Here is a 12,790-nt window from a genome sequence, read left to right as displayed (position 1 = left end):
TACTTTGATCCAAAAAATATTTTAAATTTCAAAATTCCGTTAAAATTTTTTTCGTTAAGTTTCAATAAAACGTGTTTTTCAAAATATAAAAATCGTCAATTTCTTCATTTCAAAAACATCAAGTAAACAATTAATTCAAAGGTGAATTATAGGTGAATATCAAGCGCATAGTCACGGTGTGGATATAATTTTGCATCATTTTGCGTTTCGCGTCGCTAATATGTGAAGAAAAAAATAAAAAACAAATAAAAGCAAATCATAAAAAAAATTGTCATTAAAAAAAGTCAGTTTAATTAATAAATTTAATAAATGATGGATCGAAAGAAGAACACAAAAGTCACTCCCGATAGTGAACATCAACACAGAATAAAGCGTCTATTGCAGGAATTGGAGAAAGAGTTTGACAACTTAATATCAGAGAATTTAAATTGTAAGTTGATTCTTATATTTTATTAAAAAAATAATCAAGGACTTCAGAAGAAAAAAAAAATCAATAATTTCTACATTGTTCCATTATATCATATTTATCCACACATAATCTATAAATTTTCACTTTCATTTGTCATAATTGTATAGTACAAGAGCAACTAAATCGATTAAACACTGAAAGTGGGACAAACACAGCAAGCAAAGAAAATGAACGTCCTTCAGATTATAATTTTGAAACAGAAAATAAAAAGCTAAAAGCCAAACTAACATCAAGTGGCTCAAAGGCTGGCATAAAAATTAGAGGACAAGCAAGCAGAATCGTATCGAGTTTTAAAACGCAGTCGATCGTATGTAATTTAGTACGAGATTTTAGTGGTGTACATAATGATGGAATTTGGGAAACAAGTTGCAGTCAGATACATCCACTTATTGCAAGTGCATCTGCGGATCATGTTTCATGCATATTCAGCATTGATTCTGGCAAATGTTTATTAAAATATGAAGGACATTCAGGAAGTGTAAATTCTGTCAAATTCCATCCATCCAAAGATTTAATGTTGACAAGTTCGGGTGATAATACAGCACATATTTGGCAAGGTGCTGTAAATTATGAAACCGTCTCGACACGTCGTTGTGGATCAAGCGAAGAAGAATTAGATGATGATACAGACGATATAATTCATCATGAAGAAAGAGAGCGAATAGACACATTAAGAACGCCCCTGCAAGAATTCAGTGGACATAGTTCTGTTGTTGTATCTGCTGATTGGATCTCACAGTCAAATAATGAGTCACCGACACAAATAATTACAGCATCGTGGGATCGAACAGCAATACTTTGGGATATTGAGACAAAGACACCTATTCAAACACTTACAGGACATGATAATGAGCTTACTCATTGTTCTGCACATTCTAGTAATCGATTAGTTGTTACCAGCTCACGAGATTCAACATTTAGGCTATGGGACTTTAGGTATGTATCACGTTCTCATGTCATGAATAATAAAAATTAATTAATTATTATTTACAGAAGCGACATCCCAGCTGTTAGTGTTTTTCAAGGTCACATCGATAGTGTGACCTCGACAATATTTTCAAAAGACGATCAAGTATTATCGGGCAGCGATGACAAATCAGTTAAAATATGGGAGCTAAGGAATATGAGGTCACCGCTCTTTACAATTCGTACCGACAGTGCAGTTAATCGTCTTGCTGTGTCATCAAATGGATTAATTGCAATTCCAAATGACAATCGTTCAATCAGAATATTTGAATTAAATGGTCAGCGAATAAGTCGCATACAAAAGCGTTCACATCGTCGCATGGTAACAAGCTGTTGCTTCAAAGAAGGATCGTCTGTATGCAATTTATTCTCGTCAGGATTCGACCGAAAAGTATTTGGATGGAATATATCTGTGTAAACAGCATGTAATTACTATTCAAGTTTTTGAAGCCATAGAAGTTACCCCCAAAATTATATACTGATTTCATAATTAACTGAATTAAGGTTTCAGTATTATTCAGTCATATAAAGAAAACTAATGTTAACTACTAACCTATTCAGCAATATTTGAATTAATACTAACTCTATACCTCCATGCATCTTATTACTAAAATATTCCTTTTTTTTAACTTGGTATAAAGTACTATTGTATATCCGATTTAGCTTTAATTTGTTTACTCGATTATGGTCATTTGTAAGTGACGTCCAAAATTGGATTTTGACCTGAACAGCACACTGTGTTGCGTCGCCGTATTAACGGTGAGACATGAAGTTGCTCTGACGACTCCGTATTGTGTCGCTCGTGTGAGACCAACAGTCACGGAATCCTTCAAGAATTTTAAGGTCAGAACATGACAAATCAGTTCTCATTCCTTAATTTTTGGACGTCACTTGTGACTGACCTCAATGTTATATGTTTTTAATTGCATTTGCTGTGTCGACACAGTGAATTATAAGACTTTTACTATAAATTTCTATTAAGAAGAGTTTTCCTTACACTTTTAATGCTTTGGGAGCAATAACTCATTACAAAAAGTTCTACTTTCCGTGCTTTACATGGAATTAAATTCTATTAATCTTTTGGGGAATCTCGAAATTTGCATTGAAAATTTATAAAGGAAAAAGCTCACTTTTTTGAAGATTTTAGGAATAATGTCCAGAATTTACTATAGTTAACTATTTTAATCTACTATTTTTGGAATCATATAGTTCAAAATGACTTTATTGGAATCTATTATTGACGATTTTACTATATTTAGAGTTCCAATTAATTTAATCTAATCTAGTTCAAAATTTAAATCCGAGATTAAAAATTTAATACAATTTTTCGATTTTTAATCCAACTTTTCGTTTTTTTTTTTAATCCTAGGATTAAAAATTTAAACCCGAAAAATTAAGATAGTTTTTTTAGTCTGAAAACTAAGCTTTACATCCATTGATGAATAATAAATTTTAAATCCTCTCAACTAGATTGGATTAAGATAATTTGTTGACATTAAAATTTATATCTTGTAAATTTAATCCAAATTCAATGTGAAGCATGACATTTTGTAGAGAATCGCATTGTTGAAGATCAATAAGCTCGGATCATGTATGTGTGGTAGCTAGAAAATTTGCATAAATTTTTTTTCTTCTTGTTAGGAAAAAAAATAATTATTCAATTCAATATTTACGATTTTAAAGTAGTTGGAGCTTATGGTAATTTCGATAATGTGATTTTGTTGGATGTGATGATAAATGACGACTGTGAGACAATTGATTGTTTGGTACCTTTTTGCTCTGTATGTGTCAAAAAGGCAGTAGAGAGTATGAGGGTCTAAATCAGTGGTGGTCAACCTTTAAGCTAGATTACTGCGACACACAGGTTGTCCACCACTGGTCTAAATGCTAGTGGCCATAAGTAGAGTTCGGCCAAGAACCACAGGTCTGCATTTTAGTTGCGCAGACCTGCAGTTTTGGGATGTAACTTACAGTTCATCCAAGGCTGTATGTCTGCAATTCCTGCATTTTAGATATGCAGATCTGCAGTTTTGAGCTGTATCTTGGAGTTCACCAGAAACTGAATTCCTGCATATGCTGCATTTTGGAAGCACAAGTCTGTAGTTTTGGGCTGTACCTTATAGTGCATCCAAGGCTGCAATCTTGCCTTTTTAGTATACATGCCTGCAATTTTGTCCAAACTCTAGTCATAAGTCATCAACCCTACAATAAATCACATGAATTTGGATTGAACTCACCATGTACTGAACGAAAGCACTCGTTTTGGAATCAAATAATGACATTTTCACATCCTTTTCCTCTTATTTTGTTGTGCCTCTTTACTTTCCCTTTTCATCACTCAATTTGACTCAAATAAGTAAAAATGACATTAAAACTTAAAATAAATTCCTTCCAAAAAAAGCTATAAATTACAAAAATATCTATCTCTCTAACTATTTACCAATAATTCACGTCCATTTTTTTAATTTGTTCATGTCGATTTTAAATATTAATAATTTTTTTAACCAAAAACAACATTAATGCACTCATGAATTTTTGTTTAGAGATATTGGGTTAATGAATCTCTTATTCTTATTAAGGAGGGAAAATAATGAAAAAAAAAAAGAAGTAACAAAAATTTGTATTTACTAATTTATGAGAAGGTAATAAATTTATTATTTGTTGTCTTGTAAAAGAGGTAATATAATGAAATATATATCATGAAAGTATGAAAAAAACAAGAATTTCTTTTTGCATAATCTACCGTTTAAGAAATAATTTCTTTTTTTCCATTTCATTTAACTTTTTAGCAAGGTTTATGTCCGTTTTGAGTAATCAGATTGACTGTGTCAGGTTGATCCACTATATGATTGATATTTCTGAATATCCAGTCGATTTTTGATGGATAGATAAGATTTATTTTGATAAAAAGTCGATTAGCTTAAAAAGTAAACAAGGAAAATGTTGTTTTTAGATCAAATTGATAAGATAACATTGACTTGTGCAATGCATCCGGTATTTTTGGGTGCATTTGTGTTTGTTTAGGCTTATTTACTGCGTTGTATTTGGAATGATGTTATAACGTTCATTTGAGATTTGAATAATATTTATTGTACATAGTTGAAGGCCCTTTTTCATACAAAAGGTCAATCTGCCTTTGAAATCTGAAGAATAAACATCGTAGATTAATATTACAATCCGTATGGAGTTCTTAATTACATTTACACGTACTGAAAGTTACAAAACAAAAGATTCATGTCATAATTCCTGTGATAAAATCCTATTTTTTTGTATTTTTGCAATGAAAGCTACTTTTCATTGTTTATCCATAAGATTGCATTATCCTTCAGTAAATGCTTACTATTGACTTACTTTATATCATGTCCATGCATGAGTAATCACCGTGTACCTTTATTTTCATTGTAAATAATCAAACAGAGTATGTCTTTATCCACAATACCCAATAAAACTTATGACTCCTCACTCTGATACCGAATAAATTCCATAAAATACGTCAATTCGCGTCAATATAACAATCACCCAATTTGAAGAAGAATTAAATCCATAAAAAAATTCAGTCACTACTCAAAAAATGTCTCTTAAGTAATCGCTACTACGTCAAAAAAAGATTGCAATCATGTCGATAAAGTTTCTTGCAAATCAGCAGTAAACAAAACTGATAAAAACTTTGTCCCATACAGCACGACCTTTTTTCTGCGCAAATAAGCAATAAAATGCGCCTAAGTCATTCACATCCACGAACCTCAATCGTCTGCTTTTGTTTATTTATAATAACATCCATTTATAGTAGAATTATAATTATGACGTGACATCATTTCTTTGGGACATGAAAGAAAGAAAATGATTATCCCAATTCTATCATTCAAAATCGCTATGTGATCATGTTTATATGTGCGAAAAGATCGAAAGAGAGCCATAAAGTGTAAAGCAAAAAAAATCTTAACCAATTCTATTGCAATCATCGTTTCGTCTCAAGGCCTTAAGCTAGATTTCCTTTTTTGTATAGCTTGCCTGCTACGGCCACAATACAAAACGTTATAACCATAATACAATAACTATATTTGCAGTTTTTCCTCTTCGCGCATACTATTTGGATCTATATATGCATACCTACATATACTGACTTATGGTCTCGTCTCTCTCCCGTCGCTCACTCTCATGAGAGTGTCTCTAAGACTTTAAAAAAGTAAGTATAAAAACACACGGCATATCTATGACTGTATGTAAAGCTGCAACCATTGCCTAAGAAAGACGATTTAAGTCTCTCTCATCTCCATCTTTGTATGCGGCGTGCACGATGTCGATGTATCATAAAATCAGCTGTATTTGAACTTCATTTCTCCATTTTTGTCATCATCGTAACGCTTTCTCACTTGATCATTCATTCCACTGAACTTGTACGAATAAAAACAGAGAGAAAGAGAATGGAAATAAATAAAAGACGGTTAACGAAACTGTCTCCGACGATCATTCTTTATTTTTTTTTATTAGAATTGGACTTAATTGAATGTAAATGCCAGAATGAGGAAAATAAAAAAACAAAAAAATACTTTTTATTAATAAACATAAATGATAAAGTGACTCTTCGTGATAAAGACAACGATGACTCACGAATTTATTGCTTTGAGGTTTTTTATTTATTCAGTTTAAGGCAATCCTACTTCGTTTATGAGAATGATGTCTGAAGCTTATCTTGAGCAACGTAATTTAGTTTATTATCCTTTGCGTGGAAACTTTTAAATTTGAATATTTCAGAGGATTATTGGGGTGGGTGGGGTTGACCTTGAAGTGAAATTGAGAGGAATTTTGAGAATGACACATGAAACTGCTTTGGATACAGACAGAGACGAATGACAAACAACAGGAGTGGAAGTTGAGTGTATTTTATTCGACTTTTCCATACAAACTTTCAGATTGTGGATTCTGGAATCTCTAATAGACAATGAGTATGTTGACATGCTATCCCTTTAACACCGAATATGCTCACATGGTTTCGTGATTATACTCTTGGTTTGAATTGTTGCCCAAAACCGATAATGAACTTACTCACCTTAATTTTCATGAGTATACTCAATCAATATAATTGAGTATGTTCAATTATACCTCTTAAATACTTAGTTTCAGATTCTTCACCCTCTACCCTTGCATCAGGGGATCAAGGTCGACTAAGAATTTTTATCCAAAAGTTGATTCGAATCCATATAAAATATGAATCTAGATTTAAAATCTGCGCTCTGATAATATATGAGGAATTTCAACTTGTCTCTAAAAGGGGTATGAAACTAACAAAAGATGCGAAAATTTAAATTCATCTTGACCGTTATAAATTTGTGTGTGAATTTTAGTCAATATTTACGTGAACTAGAGTAAACAATCAATTTTAATGCTTATTACACTAAATTAAGCTTAATTTCAACTTTCTCATCGTTGCAAGGCAGTCAATTGTTAATAAATTAGTGTTATCAGCCTGAAAATAAGTTTAAGAAACCTTTGAAATTCTGAAAACCAAAAAAATTAAAATTCAGTCAAAAAAGTGTTTAAAAAAATCAACAAGTGCAATAAAAGCGTGTAAACAAGAGAGATAATGGAAGTGCTGCATGATTTATGGACTTATGGAACCCACTACTGGTAAGTACCAAATAAAATCCTTCCATCCTACCAAAACATGATAGGAAAATCTCAATCAAGAGAAGCTAGACAAAACATACACATAAAATTGATTTGTGTGCCGTTTGTTGTATTGTTCAAGTGCGATTTTTCAATTCCGTACAAATTCATGCAAGTCTCTCTCTGTTTTTTTTATTTTCTTGCCTGTCTGCTGTGCCTCTTATTCACTTTATTATATTTCTTTACAAGTTTTTTTTTCTTTCTCCACATCTCTACAACATTGAAATATTGAATGGAATAAAATAATAAAGTAAAAAAAAATCTCTTTTGGTCTATATATGCGATTGTGTGTATAAAAAAGTATCATGCCTTATTCAACATAATTTTTTTTTTCTTTATATTTCTTGAGCACTTTTCTGTTTTCTACTTACTTCACAGTTCAGTTCAGCTCGTTCATCTGATTGAAACGCACACGCGGCGCGCGGTACGGAGATTTCGCGACATTATATTATTTTGTGCTAGTGAGAAATCTCTATTCGCGAATTTGAATTTTTTTTGCCAGTTTTTAAAATAAAGTGAGGATTTTTTGAGAATCAGAGGTTGAAGTTGAGTCGAATATCCATTAAAAATCCGACTCAACTTCGAATTCTGTTAACAATTAAAATTATTATTAATTTTGGAATGTAAAAAAACAAAAAAATTCTTATCAAAAGTTTTGTGGATAAATGTCAACTGCAGGAAGTGAATTTTAGGCTTTTTAGTTCCAAATGCACTGCCATATGCTGATTTAATTTCGTTCAAATTATTCCATCTAAGCTCAGTTGTTCCATGCATGCCATCCGCGCGACTTTTTCATGTTTTTATATTATAAAATATAATATATATTTTTTATGTGTAGGATTTTTTTTTCTTGCACAATTTTTATATTTTTTATTTCTTCTGTGTAATCAGCATTCTGAATCTCTGAAGGCAAAAGGCAATGGCAAAAAAAAAGTAACTTTTGTGGTTTAGAGACAATTTTTACGAATGTGAAAGAAATTTATCACATTTGGTTTTTGTTTTGTGTTGTGCAATTTTTTTGTGTTTGAGTCTCTTGTGCACGAAGAGACAAAAAGAACTTGAAGATCGAACAGAAATCAAGAATATGTGAGAAAGGAATTGGAAAAAAAGATAAATTGAAGGAGATGCATTTTGAAAAAAAGCTAAAATTAACCTCATTTAGAAAACAATAATTTAAATAATTGAAGAACACGATTCTGGAGAGAATGTGAGGATTGCCACTCAAATGACTTATCATTAATACCGAGAAAATTTCGTCACTTCTTAAGAAAATGAAACGGAGATTTTGCATAGTGATTTAACATTTTTTTCGCTGGAATTGAATTAATGATAAAAAAATATTCACGATAAAATTTATTACATATTATCTGTTCAGTCAATACACTCAAAAATACATTTTTTTTAAACACTCGTGGTTTGAACAGAAAAAAAAATTACAAAATTTTATTTATTACTTTGTAAGTCTCATACGAGGCTACAACGGGAGTTAAAGCTTTATTTTTATTGTATTCAAAAGTTGAATATTTATTACAAGATAGATTTTTTTCAGAAAAAAATCAATTTTAATTTGTGCTAAGCAATCGTACATGCATACATATGTAGACACTGAATATTATTTGTTGAGGCCATAAACATGTAAACATTAAAAATTTAAAGTGAAGTTTTGAGTGCAATTAGTTGTTGAGCGCATTTTGTGATAGAAAATTAGGTAAAAAATCTGAAATATTTACCGAAAGGCATGCCTAGGCTAACTTGACTCTGGCATGAGGTTGGATTCTGCCTTTCACCAAGACTCTACCTGCTCTTCTGACTTGACTTTGGTCTGAGACAGAATATTGGTGAATGGTAGAATCCAACGTCAGACAAGCGTCAAGTTAACCTGGGGTCAGATTTTCGGTCATTTTCAATCCGGGCATTTTCTGGATTTTACGTTATTTTCCGAGTTTTGGAACGTAACTTCATAAACTAAGTGTAAATTTTTCTTAAAAAAAAAAAAAAAAAAAAAATTCAAAAAAAATTTAAAAATGTTTGCTAATAACAAAATTCAACATTAATTACAAATCCTTGAGATTCGAACTCTTGCTTCTTACACATTTTTGTCTAAATTTACAATTATTAATTTTTCTGAAAAAGCTTAGCTGTTAATTTCTAATATGAAGATGTTAACAATAAAAGAGAACATTCAGTCGGTTTACTTTTTAGTGGATTATTTTAATTTGCATGGCTGATTAAGTAGTTTAAAGTTTGAAAAATTTGTTATTCGAAGAAATTTTAACAAAGTTCATTAGAATCATTTAGAAAATAATTTGTGGAGTGTACCTGCAAGTTTTGAACTTAAATATAAATTTTAAAAAATCATTAATACTAAAACAAATAAATCCTCTAATAGATTAGAATTAATATTTTTAAACATTTTTCAACGATCAAAAGATTTCACAAAAAAAAGAAAATAGTTTGCTGCTACGCGACGATTTAATACAATTTCAATGTTGAGATTCGAACTCTTGGTATATTCGAATTAATTTAACTAAATTATTTTCCAAATATTCTATAAAAACAAAATGCAGCAAAATACAATAATAAGGCTTTTAAATTCATATCGACCATTCAGAGCAACACAAATCATAAAGGATCAGTCATGACGATGTTGCTTCCGAATGACACACGATGTAGAAAAGCGTCAGGCAGGCTTGACTGTTCTGGAATTGAATTCAGTATAATAAAACCTCAATCCAAAGTCAAGTCCTGACTTGTACCAAATTTATTGCCTTTTTTAAAGCCTTGTGATTTCCGTAGAGCTCGAAGTCGACTTGAATTTTGTATGGAATCGAGTCGAGTAGAATAAAGTCGATCTTGTCATTTCTCTTTGAACTTTTTACTTCCGGATCCATTAGGACTCCATCACGGACACATTTGTTGCAAAATATCTCCATGACAGCTTCTCAATGTAGTCGTGACTCAGCCTTTTTTTCATTATTAACTCTCCTGAATGTTAATTCACAAAGCATCTTACTTCCGTATCAATTAACCAATCTATTCCAAATGTGATAATTCTTCAGAATCAAATCAACCCTCACTCAAGACAAAATGTTAACAACAAGTCATTAGTTACACATAAAAATCAGGCAAAACACAAAAACCAAAGGCCAATAAAAATTGCACTTAACACAAGCCAATTTCCATTTTTAGTGAGAAGTAAAGAAATTAAAAATTATTTTAGTCAATTAAATTTATTTGTAAATAATTTTAATGCAGTTTGAGTCTTTTTTTGCATAATCTTAAAATTATTTGACATCCACGATATTTCCTTAATATTATATTTTTTTTAGATTTTGTTTTATTACATTCTGTGTCCACGCTTTTCAATTAATTGAAAAATGTGACTTTATTTTATATACATATTTCTTAATTTTCCTTGAAGCTTATCACCAAGAAGAATTTTTTTTTAATATTTCCTTTTTTCTCTCTTTTTTTTTTATTCAAGAAAAAACATTTTTTTTAGTGAGAAACGATATTAAAAAAAAGAAGTTGTTGAGCCGAAAACAAAATATTTTTTTTTTTCATTTTATTTCAATTTTTTGTTATTTCACTGTTATCGACGCTTATCAGTAAAAGACAAGTGCAGTAAATACAGAGAAATAGAAATACAAATCGAAAAAAGGTGTTTTTCTTACGAAAAATAAATAAAAATAAAAAAAATTCAATAAAAATATAATAATAAGTGTGTGGAAGATAGTGGATACATACGATAATGTTATATTGATATTGATACGACTTATAAGCAATATCAGAAGTGAAAGAAGAAAAAAAAATGAAAACAAAAAATTTCGAAATGCGGAAACAATGAAATGAAATGTTTGTTGAATGTACGACACAATAGCGAGACTGAATAATAATAATAAATAAAAAAAAACAGAAGTAACATTAAAATATAGTTGACAAAAAGAAGAAGACATAAGTCAAATAAATTAATGATGTCTAACACAAAAGTCTTAAATTTCTCATCGACAACAACAACAACATCATCAACAAATAAAGCATCGACTTATAAGTCGACAACAGTTGAAAGTAAATTATCAAAAATGCCACCGCATTCACAAACGACAAAGACGATATCGACAACGCCACGACTGACGAGAAAGCCCTGTAATGATAATACAAAATCATTTTTTAATTCAACATCAAATGGTAATAATTTTTCACTCCTTAAATCACCACAATTGGTACGAACAAAAAACTGGATAAATAGTAATAGTTGTAAAGTGAGTTCGGGAGGAAGTTCGACATGTTCGGACGAGTCAATTATTCCAAAATATACCGAGCATTCAACAGCAACAAGCTATATCAATACATCACAGAAGCGTGCTTATAATTTCAACAAAATAACAACAACAAAAAAGTTGCTAAATAGCGCGAGAAATACAGCAATGGTATACGAGAGAGATTTGAAAGTCTCAAGCATGTCTGCTAATAAAATTAATAATGAAAATCATAATAATGTGAAATTTTTATCACGAAATTGTGAATTAAATAAAAGTTTTAAAAATAATAGCAGTAAAATTGTGCCAAATAAGATATTCAAGCCGACAATTCATTCATCAAATTCATCAACATCATCATCATCAACAGCATCATCATTAAAATCATTCTCATCAAAATATCCAAATGGATTACCATTTGAGAATGAATTTTATCATTATCGTAATAATAAGACAACAAATACAGCATTTACAAGTCATATTAAGAATACGACTGATAATAATTTGAGAAAGATAAATCATCGCCATAACATATTGAATAACAATATAAGAATAAGTCGTTCAGTTGGATCTGTTGCATCTGATAAATCATCATCATCATTAAGTAACAATAGTCAAAATGATTTTCATGAATTAAATGATGATGCTGATCATATGCATATCCGTTCATCGCCATATTTTCCAACATCATATGATAGTGATGTCATGTATGTTGATTTTACAATGAAATCTGATGACAAATTGAAGCAAATTGCTAGTCAACAGCGTAATGGTATACATAGCATTAAACGACCAACATTAAGTGCTGTTAAAACGACTTATTATATAAATGACAAAAATGACAATTGTTTTTGTGAATTTGAAAGTATTAAAGGCACAAATGGCGCTATCAAGAAGCTAATTGACAGAAAACAAGAGCATAACAATGATAGTTTTGCAAATGCAATTGATAAACGTAATAAAGATTCTGTCGTCTATATCGCTCTGGCATGGTAAGTGAATTCTTTTTTACTTCTTCTTATTTCTTCTCGTTTTTCTAGTTATTGACAATTATTTTAATGATACAAGTGCTTGTATGCGTCGTTTGTCGTTCCATCTTAAGAACAGATTATTCAAAAATGAGAGTAACTAACTCTTTGGGGTATGGGACATATCTTGATTCTTGAGGCATTCTCTAGAGCAGTGGTGGACAATCATTCTTTTTATGTCATATCTTGATTATAAGCCTTGACCAAAACGGCATACAGTATGAGGTTAATAACAATTCCAAATTTTTTTGGAGGTTAGGTTGCCCACCACTGCCTTGGGGAGTATAGAAAGTGGTACAAATGGCGAAGTTGCATGCCTCTGGGTTAACTCAAGTTTAAATCTAAGCTATTACTCAGCCCGTATAGGACAAATCGTTTAATCGATCAAACATTTGGCCTAA

General features: G+C 30.7%; 2 protein-coding genes and 1 long non-coding RNA gene across 3 annotated transcripts; 2 read left to right on the top strand and 1 right to left on the bottom strand.

The window, feature by feature from the left end:
- Positions 1–155: 155 nt before the first annotated feature.
- Positions 156–2,734, top strand: Wdr37 (WD repeat domain 37). Its single transcript, XM_070653576.1, has 3 exons — positions 156–430; positions 577–1,405; positions 1,463–2,734. The coding sequence occupies exons 1-3, from the start codon at positions 310–312 to the stop codon at positions 1,851–1,853; spliced, it is 1,341 nt and encodes a 446-aa protein (XP_070509677.1). The 5' UTR covers positions 156–309; the 3' UTR covers positions 1,854–2,734.
- Positions 2,709–5,536, bottom strand: LOC139100833 (uncharacterized). Its single transcript, XR_011545476.1, has 5 exons — positions 4,787–5,536; positions 3,673–4,578; positions 3,407–3,598; positions 3,109–3,179; positions 2,709–3,039 (listed from the first exon to the last, which is right to left on the bottom strand). It is a non-coding gene; the product is annotated as an uncharacterized lncRNA (long non-coding RNA).
- A 5,540-nt stretch (positions 5,537–11,076) lies between these two features.
- Positions 11,077–12,357, top strand: LOC139100247 (ras guanine nucleotide exchange factor L-like). Its single transcript, XM_070652872.1, has one exon. It carries the CDS (start codon positions 11,077–11,079, stop codon positions 12,355–12,357), a length of 1,281 nt encoding a protein of 426 aa, XP_070508973.1.
- Positions 12,358–12,790: the final 433 nt, after the last annotated feature.

This window comes from Chironomus tepperi, unplaced genomic scaffold, assembly GCF_022539635.2.
Source record: "Chironomus tepperi strain 1889 unplaced genomic scaffold, CSIRO-AGI_Ctep_v1 contig_8, whole genome shotgun sequence".
Classification (NCBI taxonomy): Eukaryota; Metazoa; Arthropoda; class Insecta; order Diptera; family Chironomidae; genus Chironomus; species Chironomus tepperi.
Note: the sequence above shows the minus strand (reverse complement) of the source record. Positions and strands in the feature narration are given on the sequence as shown.